The 27,605-nt window shown below is 34.7% G+C and overlaps 1 protein-coding gene across 11 annotated transcripts in view; it reads right to left on the bottom strand.

Annotated features, from left to right (window-relative positions):
- ZNF280D (zinc finger protein 280D) overlaps positions 1 to 27,605 on the bottom strand; it is an 81,939-nt gene that overhangs the window by 17,475 nt on the left and 36,859 nt on the right. For 9 of the 11 annotated variants that reach the window (XR_013485357.1, XR_013485356.1, XM_020981504.2 and 6 more), the window contains 7 exons: positions 22,224 to 22,381; positions 21,544 to 21,644; positions 20,719 to 20,865; positions 17,620 to 17,751; positions 16,417 to 16,703; positions 15,720 to 15,860; positions 1,766 to 1,828 (listed from right to left, as the gene is read on the bottom strand). Coding sequence is in view for 9 of the 11 variants with exons in the window: in XM_020981504.2 (XP_020837163.1) it covers positions 1,766 to 1,828; positions 15,720 to 15,860; positions 16,417 to 16,703; positions 17,620 to 17,751; positions 20,719 to 20,865; positions 21,544 to 21,644; positions 22,224 to 22,381 (1,029 nt within the window). In the remaining 2 variants the exon portion in view is untranslated. Of the gene's footprint in view, positions 1 to 1,765; positions 1,829 to 15,719; positions 16,320 to 16,416; positions 16,704 to 17,619; positions 17,752 to 20,718; positions 20,866 to 21,543; positions 21,645 to 22,223; positions 22,382 to 27,605 lie in introns of those variants that run through there. The other 2 variants (XM_078151244.1, XM_078151246.1) reach the window with 2 other exon arrangements.

Genomic DNA, 27,605 nt, shown 5'->3' with positions numbered 1-27,605 from the left:
GGCCACTCCTAAGGACCTAGAGGGCCACCTATGGCCTCGAAACTGAAGGTTCTCCACTCCTGTATGTAGCCAGGCATTCCCTGCATACAAGCTACACTTTCCAACTTTCATTATCTTTCTTCATGTCACTACTTCCACTTAGACTGTCTGTCTCACCTTTACCCACTTAAGTCCTACCAATTTTTAAATTCCCTATCAAATTCTACCTTTTTTCCCTGACTGCTAGTCAGGTATGATATCTGCAACCTTCACCCCTCCCCCGCCCTTTTTGCCTGAAATACTCTTAGGACACTTAATTAAATATGTGATACATACATATATTTTCCCCTAATTAAAATGTCTTGGTAAATTTCTTTTCATCAAAGAGAGTATCATGTACATCTTGCCATTTGTGACAAAAATCTAAAACAATGCACAGCTGGGAAATCAATACACATGTGATAAAGGGAAGTCACATCTTCATTCTAATCCCAGGATTTACAATGACTTCAAAGAAAATTCCTTTGCATGATAAAAATATATGCAATGAAAGATAAATACTGGTTGTAAGGGGGTAAGAGAGGAATAATTTTTCAATTTCAATATTTATGTTACTGCCTAATGTTAATTTAACATAAAGTCAAAATAACCAGCTAACTAGTGTAAGTAAATATACATTAAAGCTCATATATAGAAATTGGCCTATTTTTAATTAGGCCAGTCCATTGGAAAACTCACATATCATACCCACATGAATACAGACCAAAGGTTTTTTTTTAAATGTATTGGACCATGCTATCAAGAATAATTAGCTTAAAGATTCAATGTTTTTTGGAATAATGTAATTTTAAAAATTCATTATTATTTTAAAGCCCACTGCTAATAAATAAATGTAGTACCTAAAAAATTAACAATCATTTAAAACTTTTTTCTAATTTATTCATTGTTATTTTTATAGAAATTTTATTTTTTAAGCATAAAATCAAAATTGTCTCTGCATTTAGACTTTATCCTAGCTGCAAGGGCTCCACCATTTGATATGTAATATCTTGTTAAAAAGTTTCTCTATTTTATATGTATGTATATAGGTATGGATAGATGCATATATATATATGTACATATATAAATGCTAAAATCAAAGGTTATGGATGGGAAGTCCCTTAAACTTATCAAAGCTACACTTTTTCACCACTGAAAGTTTCTGAACTGTATGTACTGGTTAACTTGGTACCTATGTCTCAGGGTTGTCTTAAAATGAATGTTTCAAATAGTAATGTATTTAAGCAACTATTTCAACAAAGGTAGCTAAAGGAAGAACAAGAAAAGGAAGATTAAGAGGAAAGGGGAACTCAATATTAATAGCTCTGGTCACATATTCTTGTTTTCTTTAGATGTGGGCATTAGAGAAGTAATCTTAATCACTGACATTTGAAATGCTCACGTAGAGGTCATTTTTGCATGAATAAATATTTTGCCTACTATTTATGAAAGTCTGATTTTGAAATAAAAGGTAGAATTCTGAAAGCTTTTATAGTATAAGACTTATTTAGAAAATATTTCAGAAACTGAAGTGTAAGTCAATTAACAGAACTATCTTGAAGGACCTTTGACAACCAAAATTGGTAGAATGTTTTTCTTCAGTAAGAACAGGGTTGCCTGATTCTGTAAGGGCATGATAGGCCTTGAACCTTTAGTATAAGACTGTATTAAATGCAAAATGACAAAACGCTAGTATTAACATTTAAATTGCTCAAATGTTATCATTTGTATAAAATTAAATCTGTACCTCAAGTCTTCTGAATGCTTCTTAAAAATGCAAAACCTTTTACTTGCACGGGCGCTGTGAAAGCTAAGGGAAAAAGTGGATTTAAAAATAAGATTATAAGTTGTGTTATATAATGAACATTTATTCACCAACATCTCTGAAAGCTAAGTAAATTACAAGATTTCTAGTTCTGATGAAAAGTTGATATAGTAAAACTACTATTATTGTTGTTTGAATGATGTTTTTGTATTTTATACTCATTTCATTGCTGTCAGAATTCTAAACTGGGAGATATCACCTTGGGAATATTATGGCATATTTGTAGATTACCTGGTACCTCAACATTACAAAAACAATTCATGAAATACTTGTCCTACATTGTATATGGAAAGTGTACAATAGTTATTGCTGTGTGCTTAAAGGCCTAAAATGTAATGTGACCAGCAAAGCCCAGCAGCAAGAAAGATAAATTCCACTTAAAAACAACCATAGCAGGTATCAATACTTGGGAGTCTTTTATTAAAACACATATAAGAACTATATTAATACCACTTCTAAGAATATGAATAAAACTACAAAGTATACTTTATGGAAACAAAGACAGGACTAAATAATCAGAGAAATATTAATTGCTCATGGGTAGGCTGAGCCAATATAACAAAAAATGACAATGCTACCTAAATTGATTTACATATTCAATGCTATACCCAAACTACCAAAGGATTACTTGCTATAACTAGAAAAAAAAATAACAGAAGTAGAGGTCAAGAATCTCAAGGGAAACAATGAAATAGGTGGGGAAGGAAGATGGTCTAGCAGTGCCACATCTCAAACTATACCACAAAGAGTAAATCATCAAAACCAAAGCAATATAAAAGATGATCAGTGGAATGGAATAGGTATATAAAATATGGAAGAAAACAAATACAGCAGCTCAAGAACCACAGCTATTGAAGAAGTCAGGTAGAAATTAGGTAGGGGCCAATATCTCACACTTTATACCTCCAAATGGACACGACTCAGATATAAAGGTAGACATCATAAAAAAATCAGAGGTGCAAGGAAGAAATTACCTTTCAGATCTACAGATGGGGAAGACTTCATGATCAAATAGGAATAATTTTATCACAGCAATTCAAATTAGATAATTCTGATTACATAAATTTTTTTTTTGCACAAACAAAACCAATGCAGCTAAAATTAGAAGGGAAACAAGGAAAAAAATCTTTGCAAAGTTTCTTGGATAATGGTTTTATTTCCAAAGTATATAAAGAACTGATGCAAATTTATAACAAGAGCCACTGGCCAACTGATAAACAGTTAATGGATATGATCATATAATTTTTAAGGGAAGAAATCCAAAGTCCCTACAGCATTATGAAAAAATGCTCCAAATGCCCAATAATTAGGGAAATGCAAATAAACACAACACTGCAGTTCTATTTCATTCCTATTAGACTGAAAAAAATGGACAAGATAAGAAAATGACAAATGTTGGAACAGTAATGGAAAAACACATAATTATGTGTTGTTAGTGGAGCTGCGAACTGGTCTAGCCATTTCAGAAAACAATTTGAAACTATGCCCCAAATGTTATTAAGCTGTTCGTATCATTTCACCCAAAAATATTACTAGTAGGCCTCTAACACAAAGAAGTTAAAAAAAGACAAGAACTCATATTTTTTTTTAAAAATTGCTGTTTTATGGTAGCAAAGAACTAAAAACTAAAGAGGTGCCCATGAATTGGGGAACAGTTTAATAAATTACAATATGGGAATGTGATGGAATACTATCATGTCACAAGAAATGACTAAAGGGCCAGTTTCAGGTAAACATGGGAAAACTTGTATGAACTAATACTGAGGAAAATTAGCAAAACCAGGAGAACAATTTATATAATTAAAAACATTATAAAGACAAACTTTGAAAGACTTAATTCTGATCTACCCAATGACCAATCATGGTTTCAGAGGACTGATGATGAAGCACGCTACCCATTTCCTGACAGAATAGTGATAGACTCAAAGTACAGAAAGAGATATTTATTTTTGGACATGGCCAATGCAAAAATTTGTTTTACTTGAATGTGTATATTTGTGACAAGGATTTTTTTTTCCTTTTTCTTTAATTGGGTGGGGTGGGGGATAAGGAGGCAACAAAAAAACATTAATTTAAAAAAATTAAGCAAAAATAAAATCTCACACATGTAACTTTAGGCATGGATGAAATAAGATGAGGAATTTTTTTTTACACATGAAATGTATTGAGCTTGCCTAAGATCACAGTTTTGCACAGTCAAACTAAACTAGCTGCTGAAGCAAAGAATTGAGATTCCCCTTTTAAGGCAACAATTAAATGATTATAAATTGAAGTGAAAATTTTAATATAGAGATGCTTAAAATGATTTCCTTGTATTCCCTTTCTGATGTATGTATGTTTATATGTATATATTTTGGCACAAACTTGTGGCTTCAGCAATACAGAAAACTTCCTCCACACAAATGGAAACCAGGGATTTGTAGCTGCAGAGATTTGCTTGGAGACAATGAGAGGTCAGATGATCTGTCCAGTCATATAATTAGTATATGTCAGAAAAAAGTCTTGAATCAAGTCTCCCTGACACCTAGGCCAGTCATACTAGTCACACTGCTTGCTTCCAGTGAAATATTTTATTTTTTAGAAAATACAGATGCAGAATATTTACAGAAAAGTCGACGGCTTTAAGTAATTACTTAATATTTTGAGGACATTTTTAGTAATCTTAAATTTTTGTATTGATATACTTATCTATCTGCTTTCTGGTTTATTTGGTTTCAAATTCAATATTCAGCAACTTTGTATCTGGCACATTCTCAAAAATACATTAAAATGGTTAAAACCACAAAGCTATTTTAAAATAATAACGACTGCTCCATTTCTGAAATAATTCAAGTGATTTGAAAACATTCATTAACACAGCAAAATTAATCTAATACAAGAAAAAGAATAAAACCACCAGAATACATCAATGAGTAAATATGGTCCTTAAAGTTCATTAGGACACAATAAATAGGAAAGAACAACTACAAAACAATGAAAAGTGAATGAAGCAAAATTACAAAGAATGAGTGTGGACCCAAAAAATAAATATAGGAAGTCACTCCCACCCCACTTCTTTGCAGAGATGTGAAGTCCACCAGTTTGAAACACTGCATATATTTTCCAGGCTTTTTTGATGTACAGCTCAATTTTGCTATTTCTTTTCCTCTTTTTCTTTAAAATAATAATTTTCTATGTGAGGCATTAGGAGGAAAAGGGGAAGGGAGATATTGGGAGAAATTTTGACAAAGTAAAACACAAGATATCAATAAAAATGTAGTTTTAAAAAGACAGAAAATTCCTTTAAGGACCTCAATTACACTTAAAATTAGTGCTACCCTCACAGTTATCAGTACTGTTACCAATTCCAGAAAATAATATATTTCTTTCAGATTTACTTACCATTGTTAATCCAAGAACATTTTATCAACTAACACAAGTGGAAATATTTACAAAAACATTTGTTATAAGTTATTTGGTTATGATATCAAAGGGATGTTTTCTATTAATTTCTGATTTGAATATAGAAATGGAGGTGAGAATAGAAGCATCTAATTACCAAAAGAGAACTACTTCAATAAAATACTGGGTCTGCCATTTAGAGTCACTTAGATAACACACACACACACACACACACACACACACACACACACACACAACACACACTCTCTCTCTCTCTCATATATATAAAATTGAATAAGAACAATGTATTAGGAAGCAGCTTTTTTTTCCTAAAAGAAATTAAGAGCCTAAGAATTTTTAGATGAAAATTTAGTTTAATAGTAAAATTAAAACTGCTGTTAATATAAACATCTTCCCCTTTAAAACCAAAAAGTTAAAAGAACACCTTTTATATGGCAGATTGATTCTCATTCTTTAGCCACTGGCAAGAGTACTTTTCCTACACTTAAAACCAAGGCATACAAGCTCCTTATGGAGAAACAGGATTTGTCTAGTATTCACTGATAATTCCAGGATTTCTCTAGATCCCAGTTCAGTTACATTTGGGAACATCAGATCGAAAGGCAAAGATATGTTACAGTATTATTTGAATGCACAATGCAATAAGGATTTAAAAAAGTAATAACAGAACAAAACCCACAAAGAATAAAAAAGTACCATTTACAAAGTATACATGCATTGTTACATCCACCAAAGTGCATTTCCCACAATACTTATTTTGTTTAAAACAGTATTCTGAATTGCTCAAATTCCTCAATATTTTAAGTTACTTTTATACTTGTTTTGTAAAATTTTCATAGAAGCAGTTATGTGTTCCTGATGAAGAGTTTGTATGTGGAAAGGCAGGGAGAATAAAGTTTTTTATATCTTCTAGGTAGCTTCAGTCACTTCTATGGTTTACCTTTTTAAAAAAAGTTGGCTAACTGAGGTTTTAGATTTAGGAAACTCTGAATCTCTTACTTCCTATTTATAAAGTGTTTAAAATAAAAATTCAATAGTTTTACTTATGTGGATATTTGGAACAGGAAAAGAGCATAATTTGTGACAAAGTGAAAGCATTAAATTAATCTCTTCCTGGTTAAAGCCAATGAGCAATGCAGGAAATTTTCTGAATTTAGAAGCAAAAGGATCATAATTCTATTCATGATGAGGGCAAAATCTCCTGAAGATTTAGGGAAAGAAATGCTGAAGGAAAAAAAGTCTCATTTTCTTAAAAGCAACCTTGACTTGATTAATAATTTTACTGATTAAAGAAAATAAAAATGAGAGTTTTTTGGGTATAATTTTAACAAACAAGTTTATTCCCAGAGAGATGTAAGAAAATGTATCTCCTCATTTTACTGAGGACTTGTTAGAATTAATTTTTTCAACTTTTTATATTTAAACAAATTTTTTTTACAAGAGAAATCTTGGGAAATAAAGGAATGGAGATGGGAAAAATGTAATGTAGACATCAAAGGCATCTATAAAACTTAAAGGGAAGGATTTACTCTTTCTATCCAGCATTCATATTACTCTGTTTCCTACCATTATTGGGGTCCACCATTTAACAAGCAGCAAATTCGTATAAAAAGCATAAAGGCAATTTAAGCAAATCAGTCAACATGTGCTTTCTCTGTGGCAAGAACTAGGTTAAATGCTAAGGAACCAAAGATATGGCTTCTGCCTTCAGGAGCACATAATCCAAATTTCTTGGAGATTTTTTTGATTATTGGATTATAAGGCAGGTTTTGTAGGCTTCACACACACACACACACACACACACACACACACACACACACACACGAAGGAAAGCTTCTGACAGGAAAAAAGAATTAGCAGCTGCTGGGGATGGAAAGGATGACACTAGAAAATGCCTCCTACAGATGGTACAAGTTGAACTGTGCCTTGAAGGAAGCCAAGGAAAACAAGCAAGTGTGGGGGAGAAAGCATTGTAGGCATGGGGGGGGGGGGGACAGCCAGTGCAAAAGTACAAGGTCAGGAGATGATGATTTATGAAACTGCAAGTTGGCTAGTGTCCCTGGAGTGTGTGGAGGCAAGTAATGTATAAATGTATAATGTATAAAAAGACTGCTAAGGTAGACAGTGGCCAGGTTATAAAGAACTTTAAATGTCAGGTGTTTCTACTTGAATCTGTAATTGATAGGGAGCGCTGAAGCACAATGAGTTGGGGTTGGTGATAAGGGAGTGAGTCAAGATCAGACCTAAGCTTTAGAAAAATTACCTTGACAGCTGAGTGGAGGATAGACTGAAGTGAGGAGAAACCTGAGGGAGACCAATCATCAGGCTACTGTAATAGTCTAGATGGTAAGTCATGAGGGCCTAAATTAGGGTTGTGGCAGTGTCAATATAAAGAAGGGGACATATACAAGAGACATAAGAAAGACAGAAACGGTAAGATTGCTTAACATTTCTAAGTTTTTCTTACCATTTCAACCTAGGACAGGAGGGGTGAATGACAGTGAAGGGACAGTTGAAGATGCCAGTGAGATTGCAAGCCTGGGTGCCATTCTTAGTAATAAGTTAAGAAAAGATAACTTAGGGGGAAAGGATAATGGTATTTATTTTGCACATCTGGAATATGTGATTCCCACAGCATATCCCATTTGAGATGTTCAAGGGGTAGTAGTTGATAGAGGACTATTATCCCCATCTCCCAAAGCAGCAAACAGCTTGTTTTTAACCCTTACATACATATATATGTAGAGAGAGAGAGAGCGCATAATAAACAGTTCCTTAAGCGCACTAATTCAAAAGAAATGGCCTAGTACCTAGTAGAGTTTCCATTTCTTACAGCCACTTGGTCAAAAATCTCCCTTAACTCATGATTCTCCAGTTAACCTTCACTTCCCTTGCTCTCTACCTAAGAGCTTTATGTAAATGAAAAAAAGCCCAATCATTGAATAATTATGCTATTAAATCAAGTATTAAATCAACAATGAATATTGAAATAATTTATATGCTCAGTCACAAGAAGAGTCTATATGTTTATTTCAATAATAGTTCAACTGTTCAGATAATTCTTTGGAGCTATTTTCTTGATTACTGGATTATAAGCTAGGACATGTAAGCTTAAAAACCTAAAATTACACCTGTGTACCCTGGGGCAAGATATTTAACACTACTGGGTCTCAATTTTCTCAACATTAAAAGGATAAAGGGGGGCAGATAGGTGGTGCAGTGATTAGAGCACCGGCCCTGGATTCAGGAGGAGCTGAGTTCAAATCCGGCCTCAGACACATAACACTTACTAGCTGTGTAACCCTGGGCAAGTCACTTAACCCCACTGCCTAGCAAAAACAAAAAAAAAAGGATAAAGGAAGGTTGGATCAATAGCTATTTTCTAAAGTCCACTTATGCTATGTGATTTTTTTTAAAGGTACTAGGTTCTAGAATCACATATTTAGAGTAGGAAATTATCACTGAGATACTTGCACTAGTGCAAGAGTTCTTTGCCTGGGGTCCACATATCCAAAGGGGTTGACAGTTTTCAGGAATAAAATTACATTTTTTTTCACTAACTGAATGGCATGCTTTTCAACTATTTAAAAAAATACTTCTGAGAAGGGGTTCATAGGTTTCACCTGCTAAAGGTAACACAAAAGATTAAGAGCCCCTGATCTAGTCTAATTTTTAAAAAATACATGAACAAACAGATCTAGAGAGGTTAATTGACTTGCCTACTGTTGCTCAGGTGGCAGTTCATACAAAAGCCAGACAAGGCTCACAAAATTTTTTGCATGATATATAGCTCAAGTCAGGAGACCTCAATTCAAATCCACCTCTGATACTTATATATCACCTCCCTAGGCCTCTCTTCAGGGAAGAGAATGAATAACTAGAAAAAAGTACAATGACTATAAAAGTTTGGTGCTTGAGACTTCTTAACAAGATAGTCACTTGAACAGGAGACAGGCTATCCCTCAAAACCCTGAAGTCTGCACCAAACCAAATAATGCTCAGGAATCTAAGAAGAAACTACAGTTAAGTGACTTCTCCTTGTTAACCAGGAATCATTCCATGAAATATACACTGAAAGTGGATTTATTATAAGAGAAATGTATATGCATTTGTAACTCCTATACCAAGTACAAATAAAACTCACAATCCAGGCAGAAGCTTGCATTTTTGTGAGTTGCAACAAGTGGGAAGGAGTGGAGGGCAACTCAAATAGACAAGTTAAATTGGTTTCAGGGTTACATACTCTATAACTGTACAAAAAGTCAGACAGACACCTAAAGTCAATGAAAAGGGCAAGAACTGAGTAAATCAAGTACCAACACAACCAGTGATGAGAAATCTGTAGTTTGAAGTGTTCTGTATCCTGAGGCAACAAATGTGAAGGGGTCCCCTGAGAAAGGTGAACCTCAAATGAAAGTCCCAGGAATGTCATATTCAAAATTCAGAGCTCCCATATCAAAGAAAAAAAAATACTGCAATCCATCCATAAGGAAGCAGTTCAAGTACCAAAGAACTACAGGAAAGATCACAGAACATTTGGCAGCTTCTACTAAAAACAGAGGTGAACTTGGAATGAAATATTCCATAAAGTGAAAGATGTAGGCTTACAACCAAGAATAACTTACCCTGAGAAGTTAAACATAATCTTACAGAGGGAAAAAAATACACTGTCATGGAACAAAGAACTGTTAAACATTTCTGATGAAAAGATCAAATTTAAATAAGAATTTTGAAATACAAACACAATAGCCAAAAGAAACTGAGAAAAGTTAAAATTTGAGCAAATCGAAAAAGCTACATGCCAACGTAGTTGCTAAACACACACACACACACACACACACACACACACACTTCTCTCTCTCTGGTATAGAAATATATCAAACTCAACAGAAAAATGAGAGGATGGGGGGGTATGGTTAACAGAGGGTAATATCTCTGAGGGGAAATCACAAGCAAAACAAACTTCCTGATCTGAAACAGAGATGTAAAGGGAATAAAGGGCAAAGAAAGGAGCTAGAATCTAAAAGGGTGATGCTTTAGAATGCCTCTTAAATGACTGGAGAATGGCAGAACAAATTGTGGTATGTGAACATAATATTGTGCTCTACGTAATGACAAGAGACAATTTCAGAGAGTCCTGAGGAGTAACAATTGGCACAGGGTGAAGTGAGCAGAACCATGAAAACTGTTTATGTAAGGATAACAACATGGTAAAGAAAAACTACTTTGGTAAATTAGAATGCTAATCAAGCAATGAATAACCATGTCACCAGAGGACATGAAATGAAGCCTGATACCCACCCTCCTGACAGGTGATGGACAAAGGGTAGAGGCATACATTTTTGGATGTGCCCACTGTGTGTATTTTGCCTGGCAATGCTTATCTGTTACAAGATTCCCCTTCCCCCCATTTTCTCTCAGTTGGAGGAGAGGAGAAGAAAGGGGCTTAGCAATACTGATGCCAAAAATGGGGCCACTGAAATATTTTTAAGAATGTACACAAAAGAACAAAATTCATTCAGAAGGAAGCACAGACAAGTTTTGAAAAGTAGAATTTATTTAAAAAAAAAACACAAGTGGTGTGACATGGACATTCATGGCTTTCACTTAAAATCCATTTTTTGGTCTTGTTTTAGATATGGAATACTTTTTTTGGTGTTCAAAATTTAAAAAACAGTTAAATGAAAAACATAAACATAAGGTTAGTATTCAATTAATCCACACTCAAAAGACACTGGAACAAAGTCACTACTCACTAAAGAATGCTGAGAAAACTGGATAGTAAATATTTAAAAGCGGGCAAGCCATAGGGGCTGAATCTACGCTTCATGTCATACACTGCCATCAACTATCAGGTAACAGTATTAAAAAAAATTTTTTACTGTCCCCCTCTGCTCCCCCCATCCAACCCATTGAAAGAAAGGAATACTCTGTTTCAGAGACCTCTACCCTCACAATACTGCACTGGCTGTCTGCCATACCCAGACTGTTCTCACCTCCACTTCTCAGGATCCCTTTCATCCTTCAACACTCTGTTTGAGGGCAAATTTCTGATTAAGAACCCTGCTAATGTTCTCTCCAGTGAAAATATTTACCTGTCTTTATTTTGTATATACTTTATGTACTTATCTCCTCCAACAGCGTGTTAGCACCTTGAGGAGAGGAACTGTTTCATTTCTGTCTTTGTATGCCAATGCCTAACACAGTGCCTGACACACAGTAGGATCTTGATGGACTGATGATTCACCTATGAAGATGAGAGATCTTTTTCACTAACAAGCAGTCATGCATTTAAGTGCCTACTAGATAAGGTATTACACAAAGCACTGGAGATACAAAGACAAAAGCAATCAATCAACACTTACTAGGCAAAATAAAGGAAAACAACCCCTGCCTTAAGAAGATCACATTTCAATGGTGCAAGCATCATGGGAGGCAATGTGGCAGTGAAAAATGTACAAGATTTGGAGAGAGGAGACCTGGGTTTAAATCTCAGATCTGCCATTTACTAGTTGTGTGACTTACCTTGGACAAGTCTTAACTTCTGTGATCCTCAGTTTCCTTATCTGCAAAATGAGGGGCCTTTACGGGCACTTCCACTTCTAAATCTAATTCTGTGCATATATTTAAGTATGTACAAAACTCACCTAAAGCAAATAAAGTTGGAGGAGAAAGCACTGACAGCTGGGAAGGACCAGGAAAGGCTTTACACAGAAGATGCTTGAAGGAAATCAGGGATTCAAAAAGCAAAGGTGAGGATGGTGAGAGATAGAAGATGACTGGGGCTGAGATGAAAAGCAATTCAGGCATTTGATATTTAGGAAATACTGCAAAAGGCAATACGGAATCACTGACAATTTTGAAACATAGGAACTATAGGACCAGAATGATACTTAAAGATTACCTGGTGTGCAGTAGGGAGAATTGCTTAAAAGACACCAAAATCAAGGAAGTCAGTTAGCAAAGTTTTACACTAATACAAGAAGAAAGTAATGAGGATTCAACTAATGTACTGGCAGCAGAAAAAGAAATGAAAAGATGAATGCAAATAGCTGAGGAAGAATAAGACCTTACTGACATGAAGATTAAGGAACAAGGAAAAACCAAAATGCAATTCCAAGTTTCAAAAGCCTGAATGAGTGATAGATTGGCATTAATGTATGAAGAAAACACTAAGTAGTAGAAGGTGAGGGAAATACTGAACTCAATTTTAGACAGAGTTGAATTTGAGGTGTGCGGGGGACATAAAGTAGGAAAATATCCAGTGATATAAAAGACAAGCAAGTCTGGAGGTCAGAAGAAGGACCAAGGCCAGAAGTATAAATCTGAAACTCATATAACTTGAGGCTACACAGTCAGCAGAATCTAAAAATAAAAGTTCCTAACCTCCTACTTAAAATGTAAGAAATATTGTAGAGATACAGAAATGGTTGTATTCTTCTCATCTCAACACTGCATGAGAAAAATAAGTAAAATAAATATATAACCTCATTTACTCATCCTCCAAAGCAGCAGCTGGATACTACAGCTGGTATCCAACCCTTCTAGTAAAATCTAGTTAACCTTACAATTTTTGAGGGGACAGTTCCTTAAAAGTTTTTCTTTCTGGCCATCCCCCCACACACACACCTTTCTTCCTCCCTAAATGATTTCAAATGTTTCCAAGCACATACAACTGGTTGGGTAAGAAACATAACTAAAACTTAAATCCCTTTACTCCCAAGGCCAGTACTCTTTCCACGCCATACTACGTAGTCCACACTTTAAGACAGGAAGTTCAAGGAGCCAACAATAGTAACTAAGATTAGTTAATCACCAACTGTATGTAATGTATAAACCTGGAAGAATTAAATAAGAACAAAACTGCTTCAATTACAGATGCATTAGAATGACATAGTATCCACAAAGATGAAACACAATGGACATTGTTCAATTGCCTCAAAACAATCCTTTATTGACAGGAAGAATGAGAGGAATATGTCAAAGAGTTTTCCTTACAACTTAGTGCTGGCTTTTGGTAGGCTGATGATTTTCTTCTGATCGTTTTTAATAATCTGTTAAGTAAACCCCTGCCTATCCTTTAATAACCTTCATAACATAACGCATTAAATGTATTCAAATTTGTCCTGATTAATCCTGCATACTTACTGCCCTAGTCAGTATGTCACCTCAATGTCCCACAGCTATTTCATGAATATGCCAATGAGCCACGAATTGGCTTAAGTTGTTCTTCCCATCTGGACCATTCTCCACATTTCCATTCACTTATCTAATGTTTACTCATCCTTCCATGTCTGGCTCATGTCCTACCTTGTGTTTTAGTAGAAAGAGCACTGTTGGCATCAGGAGACCTGAGTTTGCTGTCCTAGATCTGACACTTTCTGGCTATATGTAACTTTGGATAACCTTTGTTTCCTCATCTGTAAATTGAGGATAATAATACTTATACCTCCCTCAGAGGATTATTGTGAGGATAAAAAAGAGATAACGAAGAGATAATATATGTACACTCTAGCTATTACCTCTTCCACAAAATCTTTTCCAAACATTCCAACTGCCAAACTGTTCTATTCCTTTTTTGAAACATGTGACCTTCATAATCACAATTACATGATTTGGTACTTAATTGTTCCAGACATTAGTTTTGTCCAAACCAAAATGTAACCTTTTTGAGGGCAAATACTATCTTTCGTGTCTCAATTATGAGTCCCCTGGGAACAGAGAGGCAGCTGCATGATTCAGTGGGCAGTGCAGGATTTGGAGTCAGGAAGATCTGAGTTAGAATCCTTCCTTGAGACACTTATGGGCTGTGTAAACATAGGCAAGTCATTTAACCTCTCTGTGTCTCAGTTTTCTCATCAGAAAAACAGGGATAATAATAGCACTTACCTTGCAGGGCTATTATAAAGATCAAATGAAATATTTATTGTAAAAAAAAACCTGTTTCACACAGTGCTTAGAACATATTAGGTGCTAAATAAATGCTTATTCCAGCCCCCTCCCCTTTCCCCTAGGACTCCCAGCTAAGGATCACAGATTTAGAACTGGAAAGGACTTTACAGGTTATCTAGTTAGACTAGATAGTCAAACACTGTAAGTTGTACAGCTGAGAAAACCGTGAAGGACAGAGAAGGACTTGTTCAGGGTCCTATAGGTAGCAGTGGCAGGGCCAGGATTGGAACCTCGGACCACTGGCCCCAAATCTAGTACACTTTCCACTGTACCATGATGCATGAATTGAATCAAATGAATAAAGCCAGTAAGACGGCTATTATAAAATATGTGACTTTTTCTAGAAATTTTCAGCAAGTCATACACAGGAATGGAGAAAAGACACAGCAGATTTTGCCTTTGCCCTAGTATTAGAAAGGGACACAGTGGGCATGACATTCAAGAAGACAAAAGATAGATTCTTAAATGGTAGGGTGACACTACTGATAAAACTCAGTCCAAGGTAGTCGAACTACAAGTAAAACTTCAAAGATGTCTGATGAACAAGGAGAAAAAAGAAGACAGTGTAGTGTGAGGTTGGGTAAGAAAAAGTTCAGAGTTTAAGTTCTTTTGAATGTGACACCACTCAACATGACAAAGGTCTAAGGTAAAAACCTGAAGGGTAGGTGGAATCTAGATAAAAGTCAATAAAAGTAGATGTCAAATAATTTTCAAAGGCAGAGCTGTTTGACTGGTCAACAATACCGATGTGCTGGAAGTCCTAAAGGTGACGGCAAAGAACAGACAGACAGAAGATCTGCAGGTAGATGCTTGTCAGTCAGGAGGGTGAAACAGTATCTTGGATTCCAGTAAGTAATGACAATAAAAGGGAGGAGCTGGTATCAAGGCAAGCTCATGAGCCACTGGAAAATGCATTGTTATTCATTTTTTGTCAAAAACAGTATTATCCAAAGCTGACAACTCGACTGTATCAATGGACTTGAATTAATTCTAGATGTTCCCCCAAAACCAAATCTACCTTCAAAGGATGAAATAGCCCACTGACAACGCTGAGAAGAATGAAGTAAAGGATCCAAAAGCAATTCCAAACCTGGATCCAAAAGCAATTCCAAAAATATTTTAAGTGAATGTAGCACTGTTTGCGTAACTGACTTGCCTTCAAAAATGATGGGAGATGTTTGACTTTATTCAAAACAGAGAAGTCAACATTATCACATTACAGTCACTACCATGAGTCCTAAGTCAATTTTCTTCCAACCAAATCCAAGAAGAACAAAAAATAACAATATTTTGGCTCTATACTAGCCTCCTCTAATCTGACTGCTCTTAACAGTCGATTCTCATTTGAATGGTTACTAGACTGAAGATTATATTGGGGGACACTATGGCTTTTATAAGTTTCTCGATCAACAGGTAACATGACTTTTACCACAGAAGGAATAATAAACATAATTGTTTTCAGAAAATAAACCTACTCAAGTTCAGTGTTAACTAACAATTTACAAATATCAACTCATCTTACCTCATCATGTGATTTACATAGGCTTTACTACAGCTAGTGTTGTATCTGCATAAACTACAGTGGACATATGTAGGAAAATGGTTTGCAAAATCTTTTATTTCCGAATAACACTCAATGCACTTGTGAACTCCCCGACGATACCTTATGGGAACATAAAACAACAACAACAACAACAAAATGAAAATAACATTTTAAAACTAAAACAGTAGGGGGCTCATATTAATATTTTAATTCTTTAAGCCAAAATACTCAAATGAACATTTTTATACAGAGACCAGAGACTTCTGTTTTAGTGATATGCTTTGGAATAAGGATCCAGTAAAACTACAAAAATCTAACAGGTATAAAATTGAAAAGTATGAGTGACCATATCACCTGGACTTGCAATATCAGTTAATGCTTCTTATATGAATAAGCAGGGAGGCAATAAGATTAACCAGTTGAGAATCAAGCAGGGTAAGATAAGTTTAGTACTAAAATATGGAAATTATAGATTAAACAGAACAATTCCAGTAGTGCACAGCAGTGAAAGGAGCACCTTTTTATTATCTGCTTGTTCTTCATGCCAAATAAAGCGGTCAGGCAGTGTCCTAGAGAGGTCTATCAAAACAGGGTGAATTTGAAAAAGAAACACAGAATTAAATCTTCATATGCAAGATCAAAACATTTTTGGAGATGACTTAATAAAAGATGTTACCTTAAATTCCGCAATGCTGTATTGACTTTATTTCTTTTTGTGCCCCCAGGGCCTGGCTTCTTTTGCACATGATACGTTTTTGATTTGGATTTGGATTTCGTTGCAGTAGTTCTTGTAGTATTCTTTGCAGTGGTACTTTTTGCAGTGGTGTTTTTTGCAGCTGTACTTTTTGCGGTTGTATTTTTAGTCCTTGGAGGAGACAGCTGAAGGGTAGAAGTGCTTGCACTAATAGAAGGTGCAGTCGATGCTCCTGCCTGAAGAGGTCCAACTGAAGCTCTGATAGTGACCTAGAAACATAAAGGCTACTGATGTGTTTCAAAATTTTTAAGTATTGTTATCAACATTAACACAATCATTCTTAAAATATCAAAGCAAATGAATATCCAGCACATTGAAAGTATCAAATCCAATAAGTGAAAAACAGAAAATAGACCTTTCACTTGTACTATACAAATCCATACTCTTTCAATATCAATTTTACCTTAGTGTTCAAAATCATGAATAAATACTAATATTAGTTTAGAAGCAGAAACATAAAAAGGATGAGGAAAGAAACCACATATCTTTATATTAAGGATCATAGAGTCTGAACAAAGTAACCTTTGGTTTTACATTTTTTAAGGAATTTTGTATAATTTTGATAAGAACATGGAAGAAACCTTGTTGCAGAAAGGCCTTTAAAATGGTGTTTTGCTCTCCTGAATATATCAGCAAACAATGAGACGTTTCTTTATATCTTCCAGAAATTATAAGAAAGTTGTAGTCCACTATGTAACGTCATTTGTGAAAGCTTGCCTATTCCCTTACAATACTTTCATCAAGAACACTCCTAATGCTTGTGTAGATTTGAATAAATCTGTGACTTCATTCACGTAAGAAATTTCTGGTAAGAAAACTCTACCAATACTGAAATGTATGTATCTTCTCTGCATCTGAGCCTTGGAGAATTTACTGTGGCACTAAGAGATTAAAGAACCCTTTGTAGGGTCACACAGCCAGTATATGTGTCAATAGTGGGCTGTGTACCTAGGATTTCCTGAATTTCTGAGCTTTTAACTCACTATGCCATACTACCTTTCATGATATATTAATTTCATAAAAACCATAGAAGTATGCATGATACAAAGACAAAAATCAAACAATTCCATGTTCTCAAGGAGCTCACATCCAATTGCAAAAGCTTGTATTTTATTTAAAACTTACTTTTGTTCCAGGAGGCAATCCTTCCAATTGTTTAGGTTTCTTAAATGTTCGATGTTGAGTCTTATGATCCATTTTCTCTTTGCAAGTCAAAAATTGTAGTCGGCACTTTGTACAACGATATATTCCTTTTTTCTATTTTTTTAAAGGGTAAGAAATAAAAAATCTCTAATCAGGACTCTCATGACTGGAAAATGCCCTAAATGACTTAATTTCAAAGTAATCTGAATGGAATTCTTAAATCTTATATAGTTTGTAAATGTTCTTTTTTTATAAGTCCTTACAAATAGCATCAATGAACTGTAGAGATTTGACAACCTAAACTTAGTACTCATTTAAAATACTTTCATATGGATTAAAGACACTGAAGGCATACATTAAATTTTTGTGAGAAAAAATTATGAAAGTGAAACTGATGCTTATCTATAACTAAACAGGCTTTTTTGATATGTAACGTGCACTAGGAGGGATGGCACATTTTTACTGCAAAAAACTAAATTATGTTCACAATTTTATCCAATCTAATTTTATATATCAATAAAATAAATTTTAAAAGGCATTAACAACAGTGAAATTTATGTATTTATGGGAACTACCTTAACAAAATAGAGCTTTAGAGGGTGATACATTCATACAAATTCCAAATTTTCAAAAGCTATAACTCAGTATTCTTAATTTCACTCATTAATTCTCTTATTAAAGTACATCTGAACCAAACTAATTTTGTTTCTTGTCTGACTTTCCCAATTGCCTTTTACTCTTGCTTCTTTACTTCCACATTCAATTATTTGTTAAGACCTATAAAGCTCTTACTGACACTGTACCATGGCTATGATGTTTTCATCATAAGCATTTGATTTAGATCCAGAAGATCTAAGTTTCAATTCCTACTGCAACTTCTTAGCTCTATCATTCTGGAAAAGAAATCACTTCAACCTCTCTGTGCCTCCTTTCCATCTGTAAAATGAGAATGTTGTACCAGACCATCTTACCTCCCAGAAGCTCCTTCAATCTTATACCTGTGATCCCATAAACATTTTATTCCACTCTGAATTTGAATTTACACCTGAGTGGGATACTAAAATAGCCTCTTAACAAATCTTATTGCCTCCACCTGTATTTCTCCTTCTCATTGCTGCCAAATTAATCATCCTTACACACAGATTAATTATGCCATCCTTATGTGGGAAAACTGTTCAAAGATTCCCTACCGTAAACTCCAAACTTCTTAACCTGTCATTTGAAGACCTTTAAAATCTTGCCCCAATCTTTCTTTCCAGCCTTGTTTCACACTAATCTCAACCTCTAAACCAGCTGTTTTTAATCGTGTGTGTGTGTGTGTGTGTGTGTGTGTGTGTGTGTGTGTGTGTGTGTGTGTGTGTGTGTGTGTGTGTGTGTGTGTGTGTGTGTGTGTGTGTGTGTGTGTGTGTGTGTGTGTGTGTGTGTGTGTGTGTGTGTGTGTGTGTGTGTGTGTGTGTGTGTGTGTGTGTGTGTGTGTGTGTGTGTGTGTGTGTGTGTGTGTGTGTGACACCCAGAACCCTTGGGCACTCTGTTGAAGCCTACAGACTCCTCAGAATATGTTTTTAGCAAAACATGAAACACATAGGTTCATAAAGGAAACCAATTATATTGAGGTAGTATGAAAATGTAACAAAATAAACAAGTAAACAAAAATAAGCTCAAAGAACCCTAGGTTGAGAACTCTTGGGTTTAAAAGCTAAATTCAAATCATAATATATCACTGATCTTAAAATAGATTATGAACATGATCTGTTTTCTCACCTGTTTTCATGCACTACATTCCCTAACCAAGGAATGCCTTCCCTCTTACCACACACACACACACACACACACACACACACTCACCCTGTTGAAATCCTATACATCCTTTGAATTCAAAATGGTGTAAATATTCAAAAACTAAGAGATTCATTAAAAGTAGTTAACAAATGTTTAGATTTAATAGAACATAATTAAGGTGGCATTTCCTATTTTGTGACTAGAAGCTAGGTCCTTTGATGCTAAATCCAGTACTCTCTCCCCTGGGCCACACTGCCACTAATTTAAGAGGAGTTTTCCCACCACTGATACTTCTCGTTCACTAGGAATAAAGGGTCCTTTCTCCTTGATACCAAGTACATGAATTACAAACTGCTTCTGTTCTGATGAACCACCTCTACACCTCTAGCTGATTTCCTTCACTCCAACAACTGGATGGACTCCCCACACAAGGGTAACACCTACTAGGGAGAACATGGTGACCAGCTATTGCCTATGAAACCTATTAGACTAATGGTAAAAATTCTTTTTTCAGTGATATCACACAGTATTCTCAAGCTTATCAGTCTCCCTAAATCCCAATATCTACATCTGATAGTGACAGATCAATGTTGGAGGAAGGCTTAATCTGAATAAACCTAAACTGCTGTTTTCTACCCACTCTTCCCTTCAAAACAAGAGCCCCAAAACTGAAAAGCTGGGAGAATGGGTGGAGAAAGGAAGAAGTGGGTAGGTCTTGAGAAACCATTCCCAAAGATTTAGACAGAAATTCTGTTGGACTCAGCAGGAAAGGGGATGAGGAGGGAGAGATACTGTGCTGTGACTGATTCAGTCCAAACTCCAAAGGAAGGTAGGATTTTGGCCTCTGGCCATTAACTTCAGGAAAAAATGTTCCAGGCTAGTAGTGCCACAACATTCTTAGGGGGAGGAGAGGAGGCGAGGAGGAGGAGAGGATGAGAGATTGGAAAGGGGAGAACGGGTATGCTGTTGTATGAAGTTTGTCTCTCCTACCTCTTCCTTGAGTCAATTATCAGCTCCCTTCCTCTACCTCCTATACTCCTGCCTCCCTTCTCCCAAATATCCAGTATACATAAAGACCATGTCTGGGGACCCATCCTTCCATTCAACCCTAGAAAACTTTTCCATTTAATAGCATAACTAGAGGGTAGGATTGCATGGTAGTTGGATGTTAACTACTCATATTAACTGGGAATTTTACCTACATGTAACTCATTATTTAGACAAAGCTTCAATTTTGACCACTGTCCTGAGCTTTATTTTAGTCAAGATGAGATTAATAAAAAAGAATGTTTACTAGCTTACCTGATGTTTCATATAATGGTGCATGTATGGTGTTGCAAGTTTAATAACTTTGAGGCAAAATGGACAAAGCAAGTTCTTAGTATTTTCATGAGAAGTTCTAAAATGTGTTTCTACATCAGAAAATGATGATGATCTATAATTACACACCTAGAAATACAAAGAATACTCAATTAACTTGAACATTTATATCTCACATATAGCTAAAAATCAAATTATCAAAAATGGGTAACCAGCTTACGATAATAAAATAACATTAAACTGAGACTCACTATTCAACAAAACCCTATTTTCCATTTTTGAGAGCGATGCCAAGGGGCATTGTGAGTTGTTAAAAAAAAAAAAGGTTAGGAATACTATAGCACAAAACTCTAGCTTCCCTTTAGTACTTGTTATATATGGATCATCCACAAATTCATCAAAACTGTTCTTTTCCTATTTTCAGTCTTCTTGACTTCATATAAGCAATGCTATAATTTCACTATTATTTATTTTCTCTATTTGAAAGCTACATTCTAGGCATTTGACGAAGCAACTTCTCTTTACCTAGTATCACTTTGTCCTACAAAAAAAACTTTTAAGTTTTGAGGTGATATTGACATTTGGTTTAGATATCCTATGACAATGCCATTTCCTATCTCTAAATTAACAAGTTTTATTAAGAATCTACTATGCACAAGATGCTATGCTAGTGATATCACCTTTTCAACACCTTATCTCTCTACCGAGATAAGCCCAACCATTAACAGATAATTGAATATTTTCCTAAAGCAGTGAAAATTATGTTAACTAAGAAATACATAAATTTGTAACAGAATTTTCATGTACCTGACAAAAATATGGCATTTCACCAGGTTTATGATTGTCCTTCATATGTTGTAAAAGAACTTGCTCTGTTTCAAATGATAACTCACAGATTTTACAAATAGCTAAAAGAGAAAAAAAATATTGAAGATATAATACATTTTTAAAAATATTCTACATATAACATATTAATCCTCTAAAAGGTACAAATGACATTTTTTTTTTAGGCAATCGGGGTTAAGTGACTTGCCCAGGGTCACACAGCTAGTAAGTATCAAATGTCTGAGGCTGGATTTGAACTCATGTCTTCCTGACTCCAAGGCCAGAGCTCTATCCACTGCACCATCTAGCTGCCCCCAGATGACTTTTTTTTTAAATTCACCTAAAATATCTGTAAGTTGTGAGACCTGGATTTTCTTATTTAGCTGGCCTCAATGCTAATTGTTCAGGCTCACACACAAACACAGATAAAGACACACATGCTAGCTCTGGTAAGGGAACTTCCACTTCCTGGAATTTACTAAAATAGGACTCCCTTTCTTATAGATAATTCATAACAAAAAGCTGCCAAGTCAATTACGCCTTGAAATTCAATTCTGTTATATATTCTAATTTTTCTAAAATGACACTTGCTTCGTTTTGCCTCCCCGTTTCAGAATATCAAACCAAATGACATACAGTGCTTAAATGAAAATGTAACTTACTAGAAAACTCATGGGGGGTATGTGTACTTTCAATGTGACATTGCAGCTGGAAAGGTGTGGGAAATTGACGATAGCAATGTTGGCAAGTCGTGTGGTTTTCCCAGCTTTCGCTGCTCTGTTTCTCAAGTTCCAAATGGTGTTTCATGTGGTTCATAAACCTATAAGTGATTTTCAATAGGTGCAAGATTGTAGTTTAAAAAAAAAACACTCCTCACAAATTAATGTATTAATGTGTAAGGCTATTTCCTGAAAATGTGTTTGCATTATTATTTAAATTTCAGTCTGCTAAAAAAAATTAAAGTGATATTGATTTTATATCTTATTATTTAATGGTTTCAATCATTTTCATAAGCACCAGTTTATTTTTTTCCCTGTTAATTTTTTTTAATCTACAAATTTGTTTATTATTTGGCTAATTTGGTTTTTAAAATACTACCTACAAGTTTTACTCAATATTTTTAAGTTATGCTTTTAAAAAATCTTTAATGTATTATACTGAAGGTGAAGAGGATAAAAAACTGAGAAAACAGTAGCCTTTTTTAGTACAAATAAAATACTGTTTACAATTTAAAAAATAAAATATTGAAAGGAAAGAAACCCTACCCACCACTAGCAGTTATAAAGCCATTAAGAACAAACATTCTGAACGTCCTGACAGTATGCAATATATATCAGCTACTTAAATGACAAAGTACTAGCATTTTTACTTATGTCTTTGTTTCTAAGGACATGTAAAGGCAATTTTAATGTCTGCAATTAAAAGAACCTTTTGTTTTATTTAATGACACTGGTTTAATGTTAGCACAGAATCTTCATTTTAACTTGCAGACTGTACCCTTTGTAAGCATCACTCATTTTTCAGTTTTACATTTTGCTATATCAGCTCCCCTAAAAGTCATCTTAGGAAAAAGAACTATGACCTTCACAGCCAGACAGACTAGATACAAATGGGAATACCTAATAAAACAGCTTACTGAAGCTTTTTTCCCCTCTACACTTGAAACTAAGACTATTCAATCAAAACAACAATTCTTGGGTTATGTAAACTATCAACAATTATTCCTGTGAATCCCTGAAGGGAGCTGTTCTGAAACTATGTGATAATGCTATCAATCTGGATGATAAACAGCAGTGAAAGCAGTAACATTCTGCTCTTTTTGCACCTCAGTGGCAAAACCCCTTTTTAGAGTGTTGGGAGTATAGCGTTCACTAAATCTGAGGCTTACATTTCGTAATTAATGCCTAAAGTCCTTTGCAAATATAAGTGCTATTTTAAACCAGATGTTTGTGTATAATATAAAACAATTTTATTTAGAGAAATTAGCTAGTAAACAAATTGCCAATTCTTCCTTTTAAGAAAGTAAGAAAAACATATCCGTATAAAATAATTTCTTACCTATTGGCTGTCTCCAAGTTGTCATGACAGTTGACATCAGTGGATTTAACTCCTCCTACCAGTAGGAGACAGGAAAAAGCAAAGCTCCTGCGACACTGCTCTCCCAGGGAGGGGAATGGGTATCTGAGCTTTCTTAATTAAAGCTGAATAAGATAGCCCTGACTGTTTTTGGTGGCTACTCAAATGGTAGGCACGAAACCTTGGACTAAAGTCATGTCTGGAGAGAAAAAGCAGGCCTCATAGTGTCATTTTTTCAAACTATACAACTGAATTTCTAATGCACCAGCCTACACAAGTAACCATCAAGAGAAGTCTAAAACAGGTAACCAAACAGAAGAGGAACTTACTAAGTAAATTTTAAAAAAAGTTCACAGGATCATCTGTGTACAGCTGGGCGGGCATTGGAGATTATAGAGTCAAATCTCCTTATCTGATTAATGAGGAAAATGAGGTCTAATGAAGAAAAGAGACTTGTCCAAGATCATAAAGGTAACAAGTGGTGGAGTTGAAACTTAAGCCCAGATAATTTCAAAGCCAGCACACTTTTCATTAAGGCTAACAGGCCTGTGTTCACTTTTGGGATTTATGAAATAAAACTTGACTTACTAGCCAAAATGCCACTTTCCCCTCAAAATCCAACTAAATCAGCAATCTGTAAGTGAAGCTTTCCTGATCCCCTCAACTAGAGGCGCCTTGTCTCTTAAATTTAAATACTCTGGGTTTGTTTGTATTTATTCTCTGTATGTTTATTATTTGTGCACTTACATTGTTTTCTGCCCTGCTAGGATATCAGCTCCTTGCAACTAGCAGTTCTTCATTTACTATACTTAGATTGCCAGTACTGAATAAATGTCTGTTATACCTCTCCCCACCCTTCCGTCTAGCCACTTCTAAAGAGGTAGGAGGATCCATGGATGAAGAACATTTCATATATTGTTCTTTTATCTTTTTTTTTTAATGTAGTGATTGGGTTTGCTGAGTTTTTTCTTTTTTAAAAAAATTCTTTATTCATAAGGGATGGCACTCTGAGAGGGGATAAAAGAAGAAATACAATGAATATTTTTTAAAAACTTCTGAATTTTTGTAAAAAGGAATTGTTCTCATTTTCTGTGGTCTATTAAACACTAAATAGGCTAATCTTTCTATGTTAAAGGGAATGGACAAAGATGGAAAGGATTTTTTAAAAATAATTGTTATCAAAAGGAAAATGTACAAGCGGTTAGACTATCTCTAACTTCTAAAACAAGCTAGGCCTATATTAGAAATCAAATTAGTCACAGTTTTTCTGTTGATTTGATACATTTGCTTTTCCTTTTTTTTACTAAGGTATGTTAGTAATAAAATGGAAAAGTGGGGGCAAATTGAAAAAATAGGATCAAGTCATATTACAAAAAGTTTCTGTGCTATGGCTCAAAAGAAAGCTCCAGCTATGGTTATCAGCAATCAAAGAAATACGACTCTGATGGCCTGATAAAAACAGTTAACAGGTGTGGATATCAAATGGCATAATGTATGTGCAAATGATGTGAAAAATATAAGATCCAATACAAATAAGTGGTAGAATTACCAACGTCCCTGGGAAATTTTATCCCTGAATTTATTTCTACATCAAACAGGGTTTTATTAAAGTGTGGAGGGGAGAAGGAAGAAGAGGTATAGTACAGGATAAATAATGTCCCAGAGGTATTCTTCAGGCAGTGAAGAATGCTAATTACTATTAGTAATCAAGTAGTATATATGTATCCTTAGATAAATATTAAATTATCTCCAAAAACTGTGTTGGAAAGCTAATCAAGTTATCAAATGACAGTGATAACAAATGATTTTCTATTATACCCTAAAGCTTAGATAAATAGTGAGGATAATTTACCTCAGACTTACATAAAAACTCTCTCAGTATTTTTGAAAAACATTTTAATTTTTACAGAAAAAAAAATAATTTCACGAAATTCACTTGGGCACACCAAAATATTAAACTGACTTTCTCTGCTTACCTGAGACTCAGAAGTTTTCCAAATCTACTTCATGTGTATGGTTTTCAAAAAATACACCGGCTGGCAAATAGTGGCCTATCACACAATAACATTCTGAAATATGTTATATATTACATAGTCTTAGATTTTAGATAGTCTGTCCAGTTAGGTCAAATGTACCACATGTGAGAGTTTAGTACTGCAAAATTTTGAAGGGAACAACTGCCTGTATTGTTAGAATGCAAGATCCTTGAGAAGGTGGGATTACTCCATTCTTTGTATTTTTTATCTTCAATATCTAACATAGCCTAGCATAAAGTAGGTACTTAATAAAAGTGCAAAATGAAGTATTCATAAGGATTTTCACAGCTAAAATTTGATTATCTTAAGTATTTTACATTGGTTTACAACCATGCTACTTTTCTGAATTAAAAAGAAAAAACCATACACAACCCTTCCCCCCCATGTTCTAGGACTAGCTTTGCCACCTCCTAGCCACACAACCTTGAGCAAGCCACTTACTTCTGGGAACCTCTGTTTCTTCATGTGAGAAAAAGGAATATTAATAGTAACAGCCAGGTTCTAATAATATTAGAAAGGCAGTATGGTATAAGTGGCTAGAGCCAGCCTGGAAACCAGGAAGATCAATCTGGGTTCTAGGCCTGACTGTAAGACTTCCTGGCAAAATATTCCAATGTTTAACTTCTCCATAATCTAGGCAACTCTCTAAAACCTTCTGCAGAGAACGTGCTGCATTGGTAGTAAATTTCTTCACCAGTGAAATTATAGATCCAGTCCTTATTAATTCCTGCCTACTTTGCAGAATTAGAGAGAAAAACAAATTGAGACATTAGATATGTAAGTGCTTTAGGAAATTATTAAGTGGAATTCAGGGGGTGGAAGTCAGGAATTTCTGTTCATTGGCATAGTGAGCTCTCTGTGATGAAACCCTCTCTCAATACAGATAAGCAACTCTTCTTCAATTTATACTCCTAGACAGTTGTATGGGGTAACTAATGACTTCCACAGGGTCATGAAGCCAGTAGGTCTAAGAGGCTATGGCTATACTTAAACCAAAGTCTTTCTGACTGGCCCTCTAGCCACTAAGTAATGATGCCTCTCTAATGTTTGGTAGAAATATAAAATATTATTTTAAGAACCTACAGTCTGATAAATTTTAAGTCATATGTCCTGCTTTTTGTTCTAGATTAAAAAAAATTCTATCAGTTAATTCTGACTCCATTTTAACTTATGAATTTGATAATATAAATGTAGGTTTAATTAGGCAAATTAAGGCTTTAGTGGGTCCTTCTTTCTTCCATATCCACACTGTACTAAATACATACTTTTCATTTTGTTTTTCTATGACTAAGCAAAATATTATTTCAACATCCTATTTATAACTAATTTCTAAAATAAGAACACAAGTAAATATTTAGGAAAGCCATTCTAATTATGCTTTGACACTAGAATTTAATCAACAATTTAAATGTCTACTTTGTGCAAGATATCATGCTGGGGACACTGGGAATATATAATAATAAAAATTATAATATCTGATATCAAATAACTATCATATAGTAACAATCTACATAACTCATCATTCTTCCAGTTAGCATCACAAGTCATTACCCTTAATATGACTATCCATGTCCAGATGAAGAAATAAGGCTATTAAGTTAAGAAACCTTGTTAAGTTTCCCCATCTATTTGAAAAGTAGTGTGTTTTTCCCCCCAGTGGAATAGAGTCTGAAAAACAAAGCAACCTGGCTAAAGTTCTATAAGAAGCAAAAGAAAACCTTATTCTTTTTACAAATAAATTTATAGCAGACTAGTAAGAAGGATGAACTAAATATGATATTTATCTTAAAATCTCTCACAGAAAGAGAAACTGCTCTGGATGACAAAAGCTCTACAAAATTCTGAGGGTAAAAAGAAGATCAAAGACTTCTGCGGGAAAATCGAAGAGACAGTCTACATGAAATTAAGGAAAATAAGTTCCAAAGACAGCTA

Source organism: Phascolarctos cinereus, unplaced genomic scaffold (assembly GCF_003287225.1).
Source record: "Phascolarctos cinereus isolate Bilbo 61053 unplaced genomic scaffold, phaCin_HiC Scaffold_3;HRSCAF=262, whole genome shotgun sequence".
In the NCBI taxonomy this organism is placed as follows: domain Eukaryota; kingdom Metazoa; phylum Chordata; class Mammalia; order Diprotodontia; family Phascolarctidae; genus Phascolarctos; species Phascolarctos cinereus.
Note: the sequence above shows the minus strand (reverse complement) of the source record. Positions and strands in the feature narration are given on the sequence as shown.